At 46.5% G+C, this 23,093-nt stretch overlaps 1 protein-coding gene across 3 annotated transcripts; it reads left to right on the forward strand.

Moving 5' to 3' along the window:
- Positions 1-1,329: 1,329 nt before the first annotated feature.
- On the forward strand, positions 1,330-6,746 carry RPS24 (ribosomal protein S24). Of its 3 annotated transcripts, none has more exons than XM_055537347.1 (5): positions 1,330-1,477; positions 2,908-2,973; positions 3,065-3,274; positions 3,955-4,065; positions 6,282-6,746. In XM_055537347.1, the coding sequence occupies exons 1-5, from the start codon at positions 1,475-1,477 to the stop codon at positions 6,282-6,284; spliced, it is 393 nt and encodes a 130-aa protein (XP_055393322.1). In that variant the 5' UTR covers positions 1,330-1,474; the 3' UTR covers positions 6,285-6,746. The 3 variants fall into 3 exon arrangements, with proteins under 3 accessions (XP_055393322.1, XP_055393321.1, XP_055393320.1); XM_055537346.1 differs by lacking the exon at positions 6,282-6,746 and adding an exon at positions 4,690-4,710; XM_055537345.1 differs by having other exon boundaries at positions 1,332-1,477; positions 6,658-6,746.
- The last annotated feature ends 16,347 nt before the right edge of the window (positions 6,747-23,093 follow it).

Below are 23,093 nucleotides of genomic sequence, written 5' to 3' on the forward strand. Positions count from 1 at the left end.
GAGTCTGTCAAGAGAGGCTTCAAGCCCGCAGCTTCTCGCCTTCTCTCCATACCGCCATCTGGCGGCACCTCGTTGAAACCGCCGCGAAGCCCAAGCTGTATTTTCCAAGTTCGATTTCCAACCTATTTCTGCTTTATTGGTCTGTCTCTCTCTGAACCTGCACTCTTTATTTTATTGCTACACGTCTATCTCCCTGTAATCAACGGACAAATTTCAAATAGCAAATACTTATTAAAAGCTATAAAGAAAGCTGAGCATCGAAGAATTGATGCTTTTGAACTGTGGTGTTGGAGAAGACTCTTGCGAGTCCCTTGGACTGCAAGGAGATCCAACCAGTCCATCCTAAAGGAGATCAGTCCTGGGTGTTCATTGGAAGGACTGATGTTGAAGCCAATACTTTGGCCACCTGATGCGAAGAGCTGACTCATTGGAAAAGAACCTGATGCTGGCAAAGATTGAGGGCAGGAGAAGGGGACGACAGAGGATGAGATGATTGGATGGCCTCACTGACTTAATGGACCTGAGTTTGGGTAAACTTTGGGAGTTGGTGATGGACAGGGAGACCTGGCGTGCTTTGGTTCATGGGGTCGCAAAAGTCGGACACGAGCGACTGAACTGAACTGATTAAAAGCCCACTCCAGTAGTTTTGCCTGGAAAATCCCATGGACAGAGGAGCCTGTCTATGGGGTTGGATATAGTCGGACACGACTGAGCGACTGAGCGACTTCACTTTAACCCTGAGGATTGGGATGGGGATGAAGGTGGAAGGTGGGGGGGGGGGTGGGTTTAGGATGGGGGACACATGTATACCCATAGCTGATTCATGTGAATGTATGGCAAAACCCACTACAGTCTTGTAAAGTAATTAGCCTCCAATTAAAATAAATAAATTTACCCCCCCCCCAAAAAAAGCTCACTTTTGTAGGGATTAAGATTTTCATGAAAAGACAAAGTTTTGGAAAAAAATTTAGACAATCAGATTCTCTAATCTCACAAAAATAATAGCAACGGTCAGGTCTGCGTACTTGAAATAACAAAAGGTTTTGAGTCAGTTCTGCAGTTTCCCCAGCGGTAAAATGAGGAGGCTGGTCGAGGGGACCGCCAAGGATGCCTTCCAGCTTTACCAACCGCTAATGCGGGTGGAGGGGATTTAACTTTAATCTGGTTTAACTTAATTTTAAGTCCAGACAGCCCAAAATAATGAATCGAAGTGGAACATGTGCTAGCATAAACCTGCTCCGTCTAAACTGTGTACCCTCGGGATTGGCTAGTTCCCGTTCGGGGTGGGTGTGGCGAAAGACCACAGAGATCAGATCTTAAGCACTTTCAAACAGGCATTGGCGACGGCGGCCTCACGGTCCGGCCACGCCCCCACGTCGGCGCCGTCCGGGGACCTTCCGTGAGCGTTGATATGATTGGCCGGCGAAGTTTAGCCCTCTTTTCCTCCCTGGCTGCTTGAAGATCAGCCGCCATCATGGTGAGTCTCTCCGGATCCGTGCATCCATCCGCCGCATATCCGAGCCATCCTCCGTCCCCTGGTTCTGACATTGGCGTTACACCCCCCGCAAAGCCCGGTTACCCTTCCCTGGCCGAGTCTGACCGGGGAGACCTGTTGCTGAGGGCCTGGGAGCCGCCGGCGAGGAGTCCGGGCTGTGTGGTTGTCTACTTAGACATGCCGGGCTTTCAAGAGTCCCGGGAGTGGGGGATTGCGGGAGTACCTACTGTCTTGGTCGTCCTCGTGGAGTCTAATGGGTGGGGTGGGATGAAGAGAGACCCATCACATTTGCACTCCCAACTTGGGGTAGGCGGTTTGCCAGTGAAGGCAGCCCAGGAGGTGAAGAGGGTGCCAGCAGCGCCCGGGCGAGTTGCGACGAGTGAAACTGGCATGTGTAAGCTACACTTATTGTCAGCCGAATGGCTTCTCTTGTTTCATGGGGGCAACAGGCCTCCGGGTGTGGAGCCCCTTTAAGGCTTGCCGTGCCATTGCTAGTTCACTCATTTGAAGGTTCACCAGTTTCTAACCCCGCTCCATCTTCGACCTGTTTTTTCCTTGATCCCGACTTTAAAGAATTGAACTTTGTTGAAGTGGATTCAGTTTGGTGTGATTTTTTTAAACTGTAGTTGAAATAGCTATGAATTTACTCTGAGAGCTCTTCTTACCGGTTAAGTTTTTGTTCGTAGTGTGAACATGCTGAATGCCCACATTCTTGGGTAGTTACTGTGTAAAAGCAGTGGGGCCATTCAGAAGGGAATACGATTTTTGTGGGATGTAGAGTCGGTCATTCAAGAAGGGTAGTTTACATGAAGATAGTGCGATGCTTGTCAGATCTCTGCGGGCTGCTTCAAACAGGGTGGTCTGACAATAACATTCGTAGAATCACAGCTTCACCCCAGAGAAGTGGAACTTGGGGTGGTTTTTGTCTTTAAGGGTACAATTGGCAGAGTCTGGCGACACTCTTGGTCACAACTAGGAAGTGGGTGTGCTGCTAAACATTCTGAAATACACGGGACAGTCCGCACAACAGAGTAGTAGCTGGGCCAAGACATCTGAGGTTCGAGAAACGAGAGTGATTTCTGTAACAAAACGAAGTAAACCTTTACAGATTCAGTGCGTGGCTGTTGCGCACATATTCTTGGTACTGTTTTTGTGTTGGGGTGACCTGTGAGTTAGGCAATTTGCTAGTAAGTGTGTTAGGAGGAGGTGGGAATTGGTATTTTTTTTTTTTCCCTTTTATTCAAGGTTTCCTGGTACTAATGCATATGACTTCTTTGTTTTGAATTAACTGTTGACAGATAGTGGCTATTGATGTGGACCTTGCAGTTCTAGGTCTTGGAAAAATCACAGTAGGGTCAGGAAAAGACTGACTAGTTATTAAAACTATTATTAAAACGAGCGTTTGTTTTCAGAACGACACAGTAACTATCCGGACTAGGAAGTTCATGACCAACCGACTGCTTCAGCGGAAACAAATGGTAAGGAGGGGTACGTCCAAGTTTGGTTGTTACTCAGTTTAGAAGATGTATTTCATTACAGTATACTCTAAACTTGATAATTTCTTCGTAGGTCATCGATGTTCTTCACCCTGGAAAGGCAACAGTACCTAAAACAGAAATTCGGGAAAAACTGGCCAAAATGTACAAGACCACACCAGATGTCATCTTTGTATTTGGTTTCAGAACGCATTTTGGTGGTGGCAAGACAACTGGCTTTGGCATGATTTACGATTCCTTGGATTACGCGAAGAAGAATGAGCCCAAACACAGGCTTGCGAGAGTAGGTGCCCTCATTTGTTCAGGCGCTGCTGAAGACGTATTATTAATGGCATTGTATTGTGGGTGCAGCAGAATGAGCAAGAGCAAGCAGTCTGGAGGGATGACACTAAATAACTCTTCAGTGGTTGACAGAAGAGGTTCTTTGATAAAACGCACAGATAGAGAGTGGGGTTCAGATGGTGTCTGCAGGATTTGAGGAGGTGCCTTTTGAGCTGGATCTGGAAGAGCAGCTGAAGTGCTCCTGGAGGTAGGAACTGGCTGGCAGTAGAGGGATGGGTTTAGAAAGCATAGATTGGCCCTACCTGAAGTGAAATCCTTATTCCCAAATGTCTTAGAATTTGGACTTAGCTTCATAGCTTAGGTTCATTGAGCAAGGAGCCATGAAAAGTTTCGGGTGATTTCCTGAGTATCAGGTACATAGTGAACTACAGCTGATGCTTGAAGAACACTGGTTTGAACGTCCACTTATATGCAGATGTTTTTTTCAGTCGTAAAGTCTATAGTACGCTGATCCAAGGTTGGTTGAATACATGGTGGCAAAAGAAAGTGGATGTGGAGGGCCAAGCCAGCTATACATTCTACTAAGATACTCGACTGTCGAGATTTGATGTGCTTATTCCTGGAGTTGGATGAGTTGATGTTTGCAAGTCGTATGTTCATATACACACCTTTCTCCTTCAGCATGGCCTATATGAGAAGAAAAAGACCTCACGAAAACAGCGGAAGGAACGCAAGAACAGAATGAAGAAAGTCAGGGGGACTGCAAAGGCCAACGTTGGTGCTGGCAAAAAGGTATAGTTTATCGAGGAAAATACAGAAATGTCAGTTTCAGGTTTTTAGTTTATAGAAAGGAGGGGTTTTGTTTTCTTAATAACCTTTCTTAATGTTTCTTCTTTTCCCACTTCTTCTGGATTACAGAAGGTAACCTGTTTTGAGAAGCCACGTAACGTAGTATCTTAACACCTCAGTAGAGTAGCTTTGCCCACCCCTTAGCTCACAGATTAGCACAGCACAGGGCCACATCGATTCAGTGATCCTGGTGGGTGCCTTGCAAGTCTTACCAGGAAGGTTTTCATTTTACTGCTAATTGCAAAGGTTTGTAAAGAGGGAGCGGATCTAGGTTCCCAAGACTGATGTCCTTAAAATTGGCAACTGATTGAGGAAGCAGCTGAATCAATGTGGCCCGTGTTTTCCTGGCACGCTGGAGAGGCAGCACAGTTTTCTGTTGCTTTCCTCTCCAGTTAGTCAGGACTTGAGTGATTTTAATTCTCAGCTTTTTATCAGCTTGGCTAGCTAATTGTAAGTAGTTGAATGGAATTAAGGTGTTGGGTTGTCAAATTAACAAATAATTAAGTGTTCTGTGAACTTTTTTTTTTTGCCTTTTCCCTCTACTTTCTTGGAATTGTTGTTCATCAGAAATGAAGTGTCTAGCAGGTACTGAGATTATGAGCACGGTGTGGGGATGGATGCATCACCTTCACTGAGTTTGCTTTGATGCTTTGCATGTTGGCTTTCAGAGGAGAGTTTTGTAGCAGAGTTTATTATATAACACTACTGCTGTGGTTTAAAATAGTATATTGTGAGCAAAGGAGAGAAACTTTAAATCATGTTTTCTTTTGGAAACTCAGAAATGCATGTTAAGTTGTGAAGTGTCCCAGTGGAGGAAGGTGGCCCCTTTTAATTGGCACTTGCTGTGTTCCAGAGCACCACATACCCAGGAAATGAATGGCTTTACTTCATTAACAAGGGCTTGGGAAGGGTTCTCTGATCCAGTCATGAGCAATGTCTCTTGGAGACTGGTTGATTGACTGGCAGCTCGATAAACTGGCCCAGAAAATCTGGCAAAGCCTCTGTCTCAGAACACCCACCCAAAGCTGCCTTTCACCATCTCTCTACTGTCCCATTGCTTATTATTTGATCTCCAGGTTTCTACCTGATGCCCCCCCTTTTTTTTTAATGAAAAAATTTCCAAGATAATGGAGTAGTCACATCAAAACCTTTGATAAGCTTTTCCCACAGATATTTAAATATATTTGTACAGTGAGCAGCCTGAACATGTCGCATGAAAAGTGGGCTGGGAGTGGATTGGGGCTAGCAGGGTTTGAAGCAGTGGTGGTCACAGCCCTGTGTCTCCTCATCGTGACTCCCTGCAGAGCAGGCAGGCACCTGGTGTGCGCCCTCAGGCTCTGACCACTTCCTGGTGCCGAGAAGCTGTCGTGGAAGGACTGCCAGAGGAGCTGCTTGCTGCTTAGAACTGCTCCCTGTTTGTGAGGCTTCCTAAACCTGTTGACAGACATTCCAGAAGCTGAAAGCAGTCAGTATTTGTATACTGATCTGGATGATCTGAAGAACGTTTTTACGTTTGTTTCCTTCATTCAGCCATGTGTTAGTGCTCAGCGGTGACAATGTGCAGAAAGTCAGGCACCGTAATTGTTCTTTTTAACTTAATTTTTGTCCACATGTTGGAATTGCATCTTTTGGGTGCTGTAGAGTTTTACGTTAAAAGAATAGTCTTGTGTTTGAGCAGCGACTGAACTATTTTTACATCAGCTAAATTCTGTCTCGTAAAATACTAATTTGCTACTTTTATTGATTGTGAATAGTGGCTTTTAAATTACTGAACCTGAGACAGGTCTTAAAGACTTGCTTGATCCTTTAGAGCTCTCCCTTTGGTTAAATTAGACTTTAGTCTGGGATGATTCTCAAGTCTGTTGATGGTGCTAATATGCCCAGCATGTTGTTGCTGAGCAGAGCAGAGGGGCTGAGGCTCCTAAAGTGGGCATTGGTGCCTAAGAACCATAGAAATCGGGCAGGGTGTTCTCAAAATTGGGGAGAATAAAATCAGTTAGTGCATCTAGGGAGTGCTCTATATACGATTGCAAAGAATAAAACAATCATCATTAAGGTACCTGATTGCATGCAGATGATTTAGGAGTTTGCAAAGGGACTATTAACGAAATGTTTCTTTTCCCTCTTCCCTCCTTTCTCCCTTCCCTGCCACTATTCAGTGAGCTGGAGATTGGACAACAGGTATTCAAGCTTTTTGTTTAGATTTAGATTTTTGGTTGACAGTATTAAAGCATGGGAAATGATTTAGAAGCATATTTACAGTTGCTGTCAAGAGTTGTGCCTTTTATAAACTAGCAGTGTCATGGTTTTGTTTTCAAAACTTGTTTTTTGTCTCATCCCTAACTGGAATGTTCTTTTTATTTCTTGATGCTTGCATTGTGTTAAGATTACACAGACTTAATACGGACTAGGTTACTAATGTTCGTTCTGCATGAGTGTCATTAATTTTGCAGTTTGTTGAAGACTTTGTACTGTTAATTTTTAAAGACTTTTAAAGGTGGTTGCTAACTAATTTCTTTTTTCTTTGATTCACAGAAGGAGTAAAGATTCTGCAGTGACTATATCTGTGGTGATTGTGCAGATTTTTCATGAAAGAGAGAATAAACTAAGACCTTTTACATGTCTGGCTGTTTGGAGTATATTTGAAGTTTCCTGGGAGTGTTGTAAATTGGTTTGCTATTTAACAGAATTAAACAGCCCAAGATCACATGTTGCATTAAACATTCAGTGAAAACTTGCTATATTGGGGTGGTGTTTGTTCTTTCCTTTACCAGCACAAAGATGTCAGTGTGTAGAGTATCTGTGGCATGGGGCATGTAGGGCCAGTCCAGTGTGCCATGTTAATACTTGGTATTGTAGTTGGTCAGTCTCTGAAAGAGACACTTGAAACCTGAATTGCTTTTTGGTCTTATTAAAACCCTACTTAGTTGTTAAGGAAAAAATGTGCTGCCTGTGGTAAAAATGAAGTTACTAGGTTGCATTCTCATTATTTAGCCTGGAGTAAATAGGATCTGACAAAATCATTAGTCTATCACAGGTTTGTGCTTATGTGATAAATGGGTGTTCTGTTGTGGGTGGGGAATTGGGAAGAGGCTCTAAAGTGGTGAATATTTGTGTAGTGTGTAGTTGTTCAGTAAGTCTGATTGTGCATGGGATTTATGAGGTATGGAGGATTATCTGGTGCTGCTTTTTCTTTGCCAGATGCTGATTCCCAGATTGGCTTTCTCAGGCATCAGGTTGAGAGGCTGAACTGGCTTACTGGTCAGTTGTGTGGGGCTGGCGGGCTTGAGGTTGCATGAGTTGGGAGGGCTTGACTGTTCAGTGGGGGCAGAAGGGATGTTAATAGTTTGGGTTTTCTGTATCATTCATTCTTCCCCGCAGTTGGTGTGATTGATTTGTACATGTAGGAATCAAGCTTATAAATGCCATTAAGAACTATGTCAGTGGATGGAAAGCTCCAGAGAAACTTCAGGAAGCAATAGAGGACTGTTTGGTTGTTTGGTTTGATGGGGGAGCCAGGAGAAGTAAGAATTTCCAGCAGAAAGCATCTGAGGGTTGTAGGAAGGAAAGATATTTTGAAGAGAACATGCTGGGAAGCCTTGACTTGAAGGAGCTATATGCCGGGAGGGCAGGGATGTGACCAGGTAAGTGAGGGGCCTGAACCTGCTGGCCAAGGATACAGAGGGCAGCGTGGGTGTAGGTCCGTTTGTAGTTATGCTGAGGCTAGATATTTGGGTTTGTGGAACTCATGGCCCTGTGGGTTCCCTTACTAGGAAATCTGCTTTGTGTTCCCTTAATAGGACCAGGAAACAAGACCTAATGGTCTACTTGTAGGAAGAGTAGAGAAGTGGGGGATTTGGGCCTGCATGCTACACTTGAACCAAAATGGCTAATGGGTGGCGTGGAATCCCTGGGGGATTGGAGGTGAATGGCAGTTTTCAGTGAGCAGTGCGTGGGGGCCAGAAGAAGTCATCTAAGCCTGGTGAAGATGCAGTTTTTCCCACTACTGACTTGGGGTGTGGGAACAGAGACCGATTGGTGAGCAGCATGTAGGCAAGAAGCAGAAGATCCTGGGAGGCTCAGGACAGGGCAGAAGGTAAAGCTGGAAGCAGTGGTGGGCACGGTTGACGGGGTAGCCCCAAGTTCCCGTGATCACCAAGTTAAGGAACAAGGCTCAAAGAAGCAATGGAGCAAGAACCGAAGGGTAGGAGATGGTTTTCAGAGTAGGGTACTAGAGGCCGATGTGAAGATAGACACTGCAGGGAACCTGACCAGGTGAGGGTTGGCATGCAAGTCCCAAGATGGGTAGGCTTTTCCATTGGGATATGCTCAGGAAAGGCAGGATGCAGTCATTCATCCAGTAGTCTCTCTGAAGGGGGTTGTATATAAAAGATCCAGATTTCTAACCTCTTGAGTTAGGGAGTCCACAGCAGGCCCAACCTTCTGGCATGGTGACAGCTGGCAAAAGTAGAGGGTGGGCTGTGTGCCTCAGGGTAGATGTTCTGCTGTCCCTGTGGCCTCTGCTCCTGCAGCTGGCCTGGACCCTGGTCCACCTGCCCTCTGTTCTCATGGCCCATCTGCATGCTGCTTAGCCTTCCATCTAGTCCAGCTGGGTGGGCACATTGCCTAGTCCCCTGATTGGGTTAGCTTCTCTATATCGGGGCCCTCCAAGAGTCCATTAGCTTCCCAGGTGGCACCAGTGCTAATGAATCCACCTGCAAGGCAGGAGACGCTGGTTTGATCTCTGGGTCAGGAAGATCCCTTGGAGGAGCAAATGGCAACCCACTCCAGTATTCTTGCCTGGGAAATCCCGTGGACAGAGGAGCCTGGTGGGGTAAAGTCCATGAGGCTGCAAAGAGTTGGACACGACTGAGTGCACACGCATTGTGTGCTCTGCTGACCCGACAAGGCCATTTTGAGTCGCAAATGATAAAAGCATCTATGAGAACAGTTTGGAGACAAGTGCTGAACAAAGTGTGCCAGAAAGTGAGGACTCGCTTTCAGTTGTGCCCAATTGTGGTGTGCAGTTCGAGGGTTCTTAAGAGATTGAGCTCTTTGTCGGCTCTGATAGTAACCAGATCAAGTTCTGCTGTCAACAGGCTTTGAAAGAGCCTCCATGAAAACAGTTGACTTTACTGATCAACAGCCAGGGAGGGCACATCCCTTCCCTTCGCTTGGCACTTGTGAGGCTTGTGGTGCCATGAAGAGAGCTAGAAGGAGTCTGGTGAGGAGCTTAGGACTGCACCCTTTCTTTCCACTTGTAGCCGCAGGTGCCCAGGTGGGAGTTCAGTTGCTTAATCTGTCCGACTCTTTGCGACCCCATGGCCTTCCCTGTCCTTCACTATCTCCCGGAGCTTGCTCAAACTCAAGTCCATTGAGTCCGTGATGCCATCCAACCATCTTGTCCTCTGTTATCCCTTTCTCCTGCCTTCAGTATTTCCCAGCATCAAGGTCTTCCAATGAATCAGCTCTTTGCATCAGGTGGTCAAAGTATTGGAGCTTCAGCATCAGTCCTTCCAATGAATATTCAGGATTGATTTCGTTTAGGATTGACTGGTTTGATCTTGCAGTCCAAGGGGCTCTCAAGAGTCTTCAGTCAACACCACAATTCAAAAGTATCAATTCTCATTTGTGCCCAGGTAATCAGCTTCTTAATTGCTGCACTCTCTCTTCCAAAGAAAATATCAAATGGCAGGTTGATTATTTGGGGCTCTGCTGAAAGATAGCAAGCATTTTGACAAACCATACTTTTGGAGCTGAGTTAGGTACTGTATGAACAGTTCTTTAATCTGTACAATAGCTCGAAGAGGCAGGTCTCACTAGACCCATGTTGGAGGGTTTAGAGCAGGTAAGCGACTTTGAGCTCAGTGATGGGGTGGGATTAGAATGCAGTTGACTGGAGACTTTCTATTGCATTTGTGTGTGTGCGTGCCATGCTCTGCTCAGTCACTCCGTTGTGTGTGACTCTGCAAGCCCATGGACTAGCCCACCAGGCTCCTCTGTCCATGGGATTCTCCAGGCAAGAATGCTGGAGTCCGTTGCCATTTTCTACTCCAGGGGATCTTGCCAACTCGGGTCAAACCCGTGTCTTCTGCATTGACAGGTGGATTCTTTACAGCTGGACCACCTGGGAAGCCCGCAGGGCTACCTATTATGTACTGTATTTGTCTAACTCTTATTTGTAGTTAGAGTACCTGGTGCCAGGAGTGTTATTGAACACTCGCATTGATTGCCAATCGAGTCTCCCATTTACTGACTTGCTGTGCACAGTCCTCCTTGTTCTGGTATCTGGGGAGAGCTGGAGAAGCTGTCCCTGCCCACAGAGCTCAAAGGAGCTTAAGCCACTTACCCCGAGGCTCGTGGCCAGGTTTCTGTTCCTGGCCTTTGAAGCAGCAGACTGTAATTAAGTCATGTGATGGGAACCCTAAGGCAAGAAGTCTCCCGAGAGTAACTGACTAGGGCAAGAGGTGGTGATTTGGGCATATGGGAGCCCGTGTCTCACAGGAAGGCTGTGAAAGTGGAGAAGGGTCACGCAGCAGGGAGCTTTAGGACAAGGCGCAGCAGTCATCTTGCAGAAGAGGGGATGAGACGAGAGAGTGGGGGCGCAGTGCAGGCAGGCTTTGTCATCCTCAGTGAGATGGCTCTGATGACTGGGGGCTTCCAGCAGAGTGTTGGCCAGTGCATTTCTGGTAGGAGAAATTCTGTTTCAAAAATAAGACTTCAGGTTGGCTGCAAGAGCACAGAGGTGTGACACTTGATTTATTTATGCTGGCAAAGTAGAGGTGTTCTGGGTTCTGGAGCCCTATAGTGTGAGCCAAGGGAGTAAACACACCTGATTTTCATTTGTCCATTCCTTTCCTCTCACCCTTGAACTTCCTTTGCTGTATGCTAGACTTTGTGGAAGTCATACCCACAGAACAAGTGTCTGTGGTCTGGTTGAGGATCAGTGCGCAAGGGAGTTTCTGGTGGGAAATGAGACGAGGTCAGCAGGGAAGAGGTCAGGGAGGAACCTTTTATGCTGGGCTAAGGAGGTCTCATCCAGTATTTTGGTTGAGTTAAAACTACATGTTCGGCAGTGAATTGATTGTCCTTGTCACGTGCTAAGTTCCTCTGCATGGAGGATACCAAAGCCCTTGGACTGCTCATTTATATTGAAGAGGGAACTTACACAGAAAGTTAGGTGTTGATGAGATGGTATTCAAGCAGTCTAGCTTAGTGGGAAAAGGACTAGACTGGAAATCAGGAGACTTAGTTTCTGACTACTACTCAGCCTCCAGCCACCTGCCGCCCTGGAAAGACAAGGGGCTTCCCTTTCCTAGGCCTCTATTTCCCTGTGTCTAGATGAGATACAAGGGCTTGATGCATGCTTCCCAAACTGGTACCTGGGGGCTTGTTAAAAAAGCAAATGCCCATGCCTCCTTCCTGTTTCCAGAAGTCTGGGTCGCAGTGAAGGACATCTGAAGTTTTAACAGCTTCCAGGTGATGCTGCTGACAAGCTCGGTTAGGGAAACGACTCGAAAGGTCTCTAATGTTCCTTCTGCCTCAGAATTTTGTGTCTGTCATTCTGAATTCTCTTGTCATTAAGAAGCTGGCAAATAAACAGTAGTACTACTGTTACTACTGCTAATAAAAGGAAAAAGAAGAGCTACCACTTCTGGAGTGCTTTCCAAGTGCTGGTGCTGAACTGATTTCTCTCATTTGCCTTTTATAACCACTCTGTGAGGGAGGTATTCATATCCTTGTTTTACAGATGAAGAGATTGAGGCTCCAAGAGGTGAACTCTTTTGGTCAAAGTTTTGGAGCCATGGGGCCACAAAAAGTCAAGTATGAGCATGCATGCGTGCAGCCTTGACAGCCTGTGATATACACCTGTGGGCATTTTTGGAATTTCCCAGTAAGGAGATATAATTTGCACTGAGTCTCGAGTGCAGAGAGGTTAGCTAGCAGTTCTCCAAATGTGTGACACAGGCAGCATCTACATCACCCCACAGCATGTGAGAAATGCAAGTTCTCAGGCCCCGGCCGAGACCCACTGAAGCAGACTGGGGTCCACCCACCTCTGTTAACAAGTCCTTGAGGAGGTTCTGATGCAGGTTAAGGTTTGCAAGAACCCCTGAGCTAGAGAGCAAGAACATTCCAGGATTGCAGGCTGGCCCATCACGACCCTTCCCTTTGGTGGAAGCAAGAGGTCAGATGAGCCACGAAGACTCCCACGAGGGGGCGCTGTGGGCTCAGGCTTGGATGCTGCTTGCTTTGTTGTCATGGCTGCTACCCTGGTGGAAGCGTGAAAAAAGCCTGGTGTCACATCAACTGGAGAGGTCATTCATTCTTCTCCGAAAAGGTCTAATGGGGGTGGTAATCTTGTTTATAGGATTCGGCCCTCGTAGGGAAGCTGAACCTGCAGGGCTTTCTGCTGCTCACACGTACACAGCTATGTCTACCTGTCTGTGCTGAGTGTCTCTGCAGATCCCCCGCAAATAGCATTCCTCTTGTAGCTGCCCAGACAAGGGGCTTGTAGTTTCTTTGAGAGAAAAACCGCTTGAACCCCAGCAGCCTGATTCTGGTTCAGTGCTTTGCCTATAGGCGATGCCTCTGCCTAGTTTTTTCACAGTTCGGGAGTAGGGTGCAATGCTGGGTCACAAGATCCGTCTTCAAGCCTTAGCTGTTCCCCAGCTATACTTCATGATCTCAGGCATTTGAGAAAGACCCCTTTCTTCAGGCTTGAGTTTCTGGTTGTGTTAGATAAAGGAGTAGTGTGGAGCGGGTGGCTTCCAGCATCTTTCTCTCTACGTATAGAATGCTGCCCTGGGGAGTTGAGGAGCTAGGCCTGTCTTATTCAAGGAGCTGGCAGCGCAGGGCAGCAGTAAGCCCGGCCGCGCCACATCCATCTCCTGTATCCGTTTAAGTCAGGTACTTGGTATAAGGCAGAAAGGTGGAACCTGTCGAATTGGATTTTTTTTTTTTAAGTCCAGATCTTTAGGTAAGGATTTGCCTCTATAAATTTCTGTTCTGAAGAATGAAAGATTTACACCTTGTTCTCTCAGCTGCAGTGTGTATTTCTTAAAATACTGGGGTTGTGGCAGCGTGGGGGCTTTGACATTCTCATTAATCCGGGGGTTGGCATTCTTCAGCTCATGGTGACTGCTCACCCAGCCGAGCTACTCTGCCTGGGCACTTCGTTTCTGGAATTGTGTTTTCAGAGAGCTGTAAATGTGCTCATCTCAGAGCCAGAGGGAATTAAAGAGAGGGTCTGGTCTAGCCCTCTGCTGGTTGCCCCTGTCTATACACAGTGATGTTCAGAGCATTTGGTTAGAAATTGCCCCACCCAATGGGCAAACGCTGTCAAGCTGCAGCTCTCTTTGGTGGAGGAAGCTCCTTAAACAAGATACCTCTTTCCATCAGGCCTCCTTGGAGAAAGAAAGAAAGCTCTTCAGTTGATCTAGCGCCTCTGTTTTGTGTCCACGTGATTCTGCTCTTTTCTCCTGTTCATGGACGAGGCCGCTGAGGCATCCTCAGGTCCAGTGGCTTTCCCCAGCCCCGCAGCTCATCACTAGTGGTGGAGGAACGTGCATCAGGCCTCTCCACCTTGAGCTGCTCCCCTCCTGATTGCTGCTGAGCCATGTGCTATTCAGGTGCCAGTTTCTCCTCTTCTCTTTTTTTTTTGAAGTATTTTACCCTTAGTTGTTTCTTTTAAAAAAACTTTTTTTCCATTTTATTGAGATATAATTGACATGTCGCATGATGTGAAAGATCTATATATCGTGAAATGATTACCACAGTAAGTCTATTTAACATCCATCACCTCACATAGTTACAAATTTTCTTTTTTCTTGTGGTGAGAACTTAAAACAGCTTTCAAATGTACAATACTATATTTTGTCCATGTAGTCACCATGCTGTACACTGCGTGCCCAGAACTTCAGCTGGAAGTTGGTACCTTTTGGCCGCTTCCCCCGTTTTCACCCTCCTCCTGCTACTGGCACTGCCACCCAGTTCGCTGTCTGTGTGAGTTTGGTTTGTTTTAGATCTCATAAAAGTGAGATCATACAGCGTTTGTCTTTCTGACTTATTTCGCTTATCATGTCCCCAAGTCCATCTATATTGTCACAAAAGGCAGGATTTCCTTCTGAAAGACTGAAGAATACTGCATCTGTGTGTGTGTGTGTGTGTGTGTGTGTGTGTGTGTGTGTGTGTGGCATCGTTGGTCACTCATCTAGTCACGGGCACTAAGGTCGTCTCTGTCTTTACTGTTGTGAATGACGCTGCGTGAACGTGGGAGTGCAGACACCTCTTGGAGAATGATTTCATTTCCTTTGGATATATACCCAAGTTTGGAATTGCTGGGTCATATTACAGTTCTATTTTTAATTAATTTATTTTATTTTTAATTTTTTGAGGACATTCGATACCGTTTTCGGTAGCAGTTGCACCAGTTACATTCCCACCCACTGTGTACAAGGGTCCGTCTTTCTCCACATTATTGCCAACACCTGTCTTCTTTGGTCCTTGCCATCTTCAGGGCCTTATGGTTGCCTGCATCTGCCTGTTAGAGTGAGGAGATAGGCAGAGGAGAGGTGCCCATTCTCCGTAAAGGCCTGACCAGAAGCCACCCACAGCACTCCATTCCTATTCTGCCGGCTGCAGCTTAGCCCCCGGCACGCCTAACCACATGGGGGATGAGGAATGTAGGCAGCTCTATCCCAGGCAGAGGCCAGGAGAGTGGTCTGAGGGGACGTCTGCTAGTCTTTGCCATGGCAAGACGAAGGAAATGGGTGCTTTATGGGGACCCTTCGAACAGAAGCCTCTCAAGCAAATGGAATTTATTGGAAAGCTGGAGGTGTCTAATAGCCATAATGTAGCCAGTGCTGATGGCTTTTCTGGGATTGGGACTGGGAGTTGTTCCAGTAAAAATCAGCTCTTCTTCCTTCCCCATCTTTGAGTCTATATCACTCATTTCAGGTTGGCTTTTTTTTGCTCTTCCCCAGAGCTTTCATTTCAGCTTCCCATTCCTTTCCTTTCTAAGCATCCAACAATATTGATTTGAACCTGCATCCCACTTATCACTTCCCAAGAATGAGACACTGACTGGCCTGGCCCAGGAGTAGGGTCCCTTCCTCATCCTGCCAGCTCATGGAGCCCACTTTCCTCTTAACCAGGACTGAGGGAGCACTTGCTGAGGAGTGAAGATCAGGGGGCTGCTGACATGTCCACAGCGGCTGCCCTTCGTACTGCTAAGACTTGCTTTCTCTCCTTGTCACTCCCAGACCACCATGTTACCACTTAAAAAACAAAACCAACGCTTTATTTTTAAAAACAAAAAAATAGCTTTATTGAGATACAGTTCACATACCAAAATCTTTTTGAAACTCACATTTCAGTGCGCTTCAGGATTTTTGCAGAGTTTTGTAACTATTATCACCACCTACTTTTTAAACATTTTCATCATGCCAGAAAGGAACCGTGTGCCTGCTAGGAGTCTCTCCCCATTTACTCCAGCCTCTACCCTTTAACCCTGGGCCACTGCTAATCTACTTTCTGTTTCTATGTACACGTGCATGCTAAGCTGCTTCAGTCGTGTCCAACTCTGCCACCCTATGGACTGTCCGTGGATATTCTGTCCATGGGATTCTCCAGGCAAGAATCCTGGAGTGGGTAGCCATGCCCTTCTCCAGGGGATCTTCCTGATTCAGGGATTGAACCAGCGCCTCTTAGGCCTCCTACGTTGGCAGGCAGGGTCTTTACCACTAGTATAGATTTGCCGATTTTGGACATACTCATTTCATATAAATGGAATTATATGAAATGTGATCTTTTTATGATTATATTCTTTCACTTAGTATTTTTAAGTTTCATCTATATTTTAGTGTGTATCATTACTTCATTCCTCTAAAAAATACAGCTTTATTGAGTTATAATTGACGTAGCATGGAATTCACCGTATGTAGCCCTGCATAGTCCTTAATATATTCACAGAGTTGTGCAGCACTCGCCACTGTCTAATTTTAGAGCAAAGGTTCATCCATGTAGTGGCAAGCAGCAGTGCAATTAATGCCTTTTAATTGCCAAATAATATTCAGTTGTATGGATATACCATATTTTGTTTATCCATTTATCAGTTGATGGACATTTGAATTATTTCTGTATTTTTGCTGTTATGAATAATTCTATGAACATTCACGTACAAATCTCTGTGTGGACATATCTTAACATCTTGAGGTGCTGCCAAACTATTTTCCACAGACACAGCACCATTTTATGTAACTCCCAGCAACATGTGAGGGTCCTAATTTCTTCACATCCTTGCCAACTCTTTATCATCTGTACTTTTGATTTCAGCCATCACGTGAGTATGAAGTGGTTTCTCATTATGGCTTTAATTTGCATTTGATAATCAGTGTTACTGAGCATAGTTTAATGTGCTTGTTGGCTGTTTTATATGTTTTACTTAGTAAAGCATTTAAGTCTCACTTATTTTAGAATTGGATTATTTGTCTTTTTAAAAAAATTGAAGTATAATTGATTTACAATATTGTGTTAGTTTCAGGTGTACAGTAAAGTGATTCAGATATATATATATATCCATTATAGAGTATTTAAAAATATCAAATATAGTCCCCTCAGCTTCCCTGGTAGCTCAGCTGGTAAAGAATCCACCTGCAATGTAGGAGACCCCGGTTCAATTCCTGGGTTGGCAAGTTGCCCTGGAGAAGGGATAGACTACCCACTCCAGTATTCTTGGGCTTCCTTGGTGTCTTAGTTGGTAAAGAACCCACCTGCAATGCAGCAGACCTGGGTTTGACCCTTGGGTTGGGAAGATCCCCTGGAGGAGGGCAGAGCAACCCACTTCATTATTCTTGGTTGGAGAATCCTCATGGACAGAGGAGCCTGGCAAGTTGCAGTCCATGGGGTCGCAAAGCGTCAGATACGACTGAGTGACTAAGCATAGCACAGTGCTACACAGTAAATCCTTATTTATCTGTTTTATGTATATCCGTTCGTTAATCTCATAGTCCTAATTTGTCACCACCCCCCCTTTGGTAATGTATTTGTTTCTGTTTTGTATATAGATTCATTTGAGTTATTTCTTAGGTTGCATATTATCATATTTTTGTTTTTGGTTGTTGTCTTCACTTAGTATGATATTCTCTAGATCCATCCATGTTGCTGCAAATATTGTTGAGTTTTAAGTATTCTTCATATATTCTAGATATAAATCTCTTAGATATATGGTTTGTACGTATTTTCATCCATTCTTTGGGTTGTGTTTTCACTTTTTTGATTGTGTTCTTTAAAAGGTGAAAAGTTCTACATTTTAATGAATTCCAAACTCTTTGCTTCTGTTTCATTTTTTGATATTTAGCTAAGAAGTCATTGTCTAACCCAAAGTCACAAAGGTGACTGATTTCTGTTGTGAGTTGTATAGTTTTAGTTCTAACATTTAGGTTTGAGATCCATTTTGAGTTAATTTCTGTAGATGGTGTTAGGATGGGGTCTGACTTCACTTTTTTCCACATGGCTCCTCAGTTTTCCTCGTACCACTAGTTGAAAAGTCTCAGTTCAGTTCAGTCGCTCAGTCGTGTTCTGCTCTTCGCGACCCCATGAATCGCAGCACGCCAGGCCTCCCTGTCCATCACCAACTCCCGGAGTTCACTCAAACTCACGTCCATCGAGTCAGTGATGCCATCCAGCCATTTCATCCTCTGTCATCCCCTTCTCCTCTTGCCCCCAACCCCTCCCAGCATCAGAGTCTTTTCCAATGAGTCAACTCTTCGCATGAGGTGGCCAAAGTACTGGAGTTTCAGCTTTAGCATCATTCCTTCCGAAGAACACCCAGGGCTGATCTCCTTCAGAATGGACTGGTTGGATCTCCTTGCAGTCCAAGGGACTCTCAAGAGTCTTCTCCAACACCGCAGTTCAAAAGCATCAGTTCTTTGGTGCTCAGCTTTCTTCACAGTCCAACTCTCACATCCATACATGACCACAGGAAAAACCATAGCCTTGACTAGACGGACCTTTGTTGGCAAAGTAATGTCTCTGCTTTTGAATATGCTGTCTAGGTTGGTCATAACTTTCCTTTCAAGGAGTAAGCGTCTTTTAATTTCATGGCTGCAATCACAATCTGCAGTCATTTTGGAGCCCAAAAAAATAAAGTCTGACACTGTTTCCACTGTTTCCCCATCTATTTCCCATGAAGTGATGGGACCAGAGGCCATGAAAAGTCGACTTTCCCATGAACTGTATTGGCATCCTTGTGGAAAACTGGTTTTGTGTGTAGCCACTTACTGGATTTTCTGTCCTTGGAAACTGCTGTCAGGGCCGCCATGAGACTTTGAATATGACGATAATGCCTTTCTTGTATTGAACACCTACCATTTACACTTCTAGGCACATTATATGTATTCTCTTTTGTCCTCACAATAATTCTTCAAGGTGAGTATTACTCTCTTCATGTCAGAGATAAGCAAATTGGAATTTAGGATTTCAGCCATTTGCTGAGGGTCCTTTAGTATGTGGTAGAGCTGGGCCTTGAACTTAGATCACTGTGGCTCCAAGGGCAGAGTCTGACCCTGTGCTATGGTTCTCTGTTCCCAGGAGGTCCCATCCAATTTAGGTGTCATTTCTGGGATTCTTTGAGGTCATGACTAGTCAGGTATATGTATGGCAACATTATGGCCTGAGACCTGAACGTAGATTATATGATTTCACAGTGTACTTTAATTTTTTTTTTTTTTAAAGCAAATTTTTGCCTCCAGCTGCTACTGTAGAAACTGGGCACCTAAAGTGCAGGCATGGTGGGTGGGTCCTGTCCTGCCCTGTTAGGCCACTTCTGGGGGTTACGTTATTTTAGAAGCCATGAAGTACATGGCTTTAAGAAGAGAGTAAGGAAAGAGTATCAAGATGGTGACCTGCCTTCAGATAATGGCCTGTGATGTAAAGGTTTGAAGGTATTTAACTTGGAAATGAATAGAGAGAGTTGCTGTTGGTGCAAGGGCTGTCGTGTGGAAAAAGGGTACGATTTGTGCCAAACATGGTGAAATGGTTTGGACAGGAGGAAGTTTTTAAAACTCAGAACTAGTGGGAGGTGGCAGGGGCTGCCTTGGGGAGTCATGAGCTCTCGTCACAGGTGGTGTACAGGCAGAGCCTAGCTGCTCACCTTGGGGGATTGTTCTAGAGGCTCTTGGGGACTTCTGTCAGGTGTAGGCCTGTGGGATTTTTTTAAGGCTTCTTTTGACCCCCAAAGCTTATGTGTCATGGCTTCCGGTTTTACAGGGACTTCCTGTCTATGTATCTGGGATTGCTCCCAGCTCAGATCTGTCATGCCTCACTGATCCCAAGGGCTAAATTTGGAATTTAATAACAACACTTTGGATTTATGTAGCCTGTTTCCTTGGAGGCACTTCATCTGTTATCCCATTAATTCTCATAACATCCCTGAGCGGAAAGTGAGGGAGGGCACTAGAGGAGAAGGAATCTCTCTGACTTCTGCACATCCTGAAGGTGAGAGGAGGTGGTGGGATTAGGAGCTAGCCAGGGGCTGGGGGAGTGGCTTGGAGCACGGCCCCTCTGGCTCCCCACCCATCCCCTTACCCTCACACACACACACACAAGCAGTTGCCCACTGGATAAAGGGTGTGTCTGCCCAGCAGGAAGCTCAGGTCTTGGGCATGGCATATTGGTGATGTGATTCCACAGAAAGTTTAAGACATCTCCGTGATGCATATAGCTCCAGGTCAACTCTGTCATGAGTGGGCGTGGATGTGTATGGAGGAGAGCAATGAAGTTTGAGCCCCAAGGAGAAGGGGAAGACCAGTGTCCATCGTGTCCACCACTAACTTCTACTGGCGGGGGCGGGGGGCCGGGCAGAGGCAGCAGGAGGGCTTCCTGGGGGAGGACATTTGAGCCAAGTTTGAAGAGTCTTGGAGAGAACTTTAGATTTACAGTCTGGAGCTCCGAGTTTGAGTGGTTTTCCTACAACTAGCTGTGTAATGTGGGTAAAGTCCTTACCCCCGGCTCACTTTCCCAGGGGAGGTCTTGCCTTGGGTGCTCTTTAAGTCTCTGAGCCTGTGAGCTGAGTGCTGTTGCAGGGGTGGGTAAAGAGTCTGGGCATGCAGAGGAGGACCTGTGGACTAGCTTAGGAGGAGGTGCTGGAACTGCTGTAAAGGTTGAGCAGGGATGGAGGGAAGAGGACCGTGGGTAAAGGTGTCTGCTTGGGCAAAGTCCTTGTCACTCCAGACCATGCTGCTTGTCACCCTTGCCTCTGTTCATACTCTCATGGGCATTTGGCTTCTCCGTGCCTCCCAAGCCCCTTCCCTTTAAGCCTTGGCATTCTGTTTCAGGCTGGCCCTCAGTAAGTGTCCCAGCCTGCAGTGGGGACACTCCTGGCTGGACTCTGAGTGCTGCTAGTCTTCCCTGGCACCAGGCAAGAGAGGACATGGAAACCTAAGGCCACAGACTGGAGACTGCTGCAGCTGGAAGGTCCCTTGAAAATCATGTGGTATACTCCCCGTCACCTTTTGGTAGATGAGGGAATTGGGGCTTGGAGTTGCAAGCCTTGGGGAGAGCAGAACAGGTGCCAAGACCTGAGGCAATAGAAAGCAGATGGATTTGTGGAAGGTGAAAGAGTCAGGACTGGGAGTGTTTGAGAAATGAGGAGGAGGGGTGGGCAGGGCCAGGCCACCACAGGACGATGTTAAGCAGAGGAACGGTTCCTTTTGCAAAGGGCACTGGCCAGAAACCAAGCCCCCAGTTTTCCCTGCTTCCCCTGTGCCTTCCTGACCTTTCCCACCGGTAGAGCACCCAAGGCAAGGCCTAACTCCTCTTCTCACCTCCACAGTCCAGACTTCAGTGTTTTCTCTGTTGTGAGAACTTGCTCTCAGGCACTTAGTTGGGCAGTTACTGTATGCCAAGCCCTGTGATAGGTACCGAGGATCTAAGGATGACTAAAAATGGTACCTGCCCTCAGTGGCCTGGTATGGCCACTGCAGAAGAAGTCAGGCCCATGCTGTCTGGATACTGCCACCCAGCCCCCCAGGACACCCAGAATTCTCTCTAATCTACTTTCCCAAGGCGCAAACCCAGGGGCCAGGAGCCCTCCAGAATCTTGCTTTCCTTAATGAAGTCCTAATCTGCCCCTAACGGGCGACAGGTGCTTGCTTGACTTCGCTGAGCCATGATGAGTGGGCTGCCAGGGTACCCTCGGCTTTGACTCTGAGCCTGTGGGGGCAGCGGGGCCCTGGGCCCAGTACAGTGCAGGGGTGTCCCCACAGGAAAGAATTCTTTGGTGATGAACATTGTGTCTGCAGAAACTAATGGCCCAGCCTCCTATTCAGTTTATGTAAAATAAAACAGGCCATATGCTGCTGCTTTCAGAGTTTGGGTGTTTAAATTAAATGTTGTTTAATGAATATTCAAACCCATTTGCTCCAAAGTTGCGCTCAATGTGGTGGCGGCTTTCATCCCCACTCCTTCCTTGCAGCCCCCTCCCTCCTCCAGTACCCAGGGTATTAAACCATTAGAACGGGGTGTGAACATCCAGGCATCTGCCTTCCAACGGAAAGTTGGATATTAAAATGCTGGAGCAGATGACAGTATAAATAAAGACATACAGTGAGAGGCTCGCCTGGTTATTTTTTTGTTTGGTAATTAAGACTGAGGAGGTTTTGACTTAAGTTCTGTCTTACTGAGAAACAGTTGGGGGGGCCAAGAACTCTCCACATCTCTCCTTTGCCCATCAGCCCAGTGGGGGCTTCCACACTGGCCTCTGTGTAACTGGCTTATTGACAAGTCTCGACTTGGTGGCACAGAGAAGTAAAATGGTTTATTTTCTTCCAGTCATTGCTTTCTGCTGAACTCTGTCAAATTACCCTTAACATCAGCTGGAGTGGAGTCCTTAGTTTTATGGTCGTTTATAGTCCAGGCTCTGGGTCAGGACTAGCCCCTGGAAGAGGGCATGGCAACCCACTCCATTATTTTTGCCTGGAGAATCCCATGGACAGAGGAGCCTGGCAGGCTGCAGTGCATAGGGTCACAGAGTCGGATATGACCAAAGCAACTTAGCACACATAGTCCAGGCTAGTTCACTCCTGGCTCGTCTCTGGGTAGAACCTCTCCCCTTGGCCTGTAGACCGGACCTGACTCGGACGACTGAAGTGGGGAGGGGGTGTGTCTCACTACTCCAGCTCCAGAGCCTTGGGTCTCCTTCAAATTCAAGGGCAGGGATGATGCGATGTGGAGGCAGGGTGTCCTGGGGAAGCAATCCCCAGGGTGGTGGGAGGTATCTACTTTGGCTTGCTGCCATGGCTGACCTGGTGGTCTCTGTCGATGAGGGGCTGGAGTTCCTGGGGGCAGAGTCCATCTCATTCCAGCACCATCCATCACTGAAGATGCCCTTAGGAGATGCCCCCCTCTGAGGCCATGACATCCTGTTGCACACATTTAGAGTGAGGGTTTGTGTATGACTGGAACCGGAGCATCATGAGGGTTCCCATCCTTCTCTCCTACCCCGCAAGACACCCCCCCAACCCGGAGAGCTCCAGTGACTCTGATTATCACCTCCACATGGAGACCTCCAGGCCTCTGTCAGCAGCCCTGAGCTCTCTCTGTGGCTCTCTTTCCACTTGGACATCCCACTAAATTTCATTATGCTCATTTTCAACATCCTCATCTCTTCTTACCTCCACAGTCCAAACCAGTGTTTTCTCTGTTGTGAGAACTTCCTCAACGGGCACTTAGTTGAGCAGCTAATATATGCCAAGCCCTGTGATACGCGCTGAGGATCCAAGGATGGCTAAAAATGCTCCCTGCCCTCAAGGAGCTCTTGGCTCAGTGGGGTCCATGGACCTAAGGGAGAGACTCTCAATATGAAAAGGTAAGAGCTAAGGGATGGAGGTGGAGAGCTTTTAGAAGTATTTCACTAACCTCTAAGCATGTGGGCACTCAGGCTTTCTGGAGGGGATGACCTTTAAGCTCAG

The sequence above is a fragment of the Bubalus kerabau genome, chromosome 1, assembly GCF_029407905.1.
Source record: "Bubalus kerabau isolate K-KA32 ecotype Philippines breed swamp buffalo chromosome 1, PCC_UOA_SB_1v2, whole genome shotgun sequence".
Classification (NCBI taxonomy): Eukaryota; Metazoa; Chordata; class Mammalia; order Artiodactyla; family Bovidae; genus Bubalus; species Bubalus kerabau.

Excerpts from the sequence above, each read along its gene's own strand:
- RPS24 (XM_055537345.1), top strand. Across the intron at positions 2,974-3,064 it reads TGCTTCAGCGGAAACAAATG|GTCATCGATGTTCTTCACCC; the intron begins GTAAGGAGGGGT and ends ATTTCTTCGTAG. Across the intron at positions 3,275-3,954 it reads CCAAACACAGGCTTGCGAGA|CATGGCCTATATGAGAAGAA; the intron begins GTAGGTGCCCTC and ends TTTCTCCTTCAG.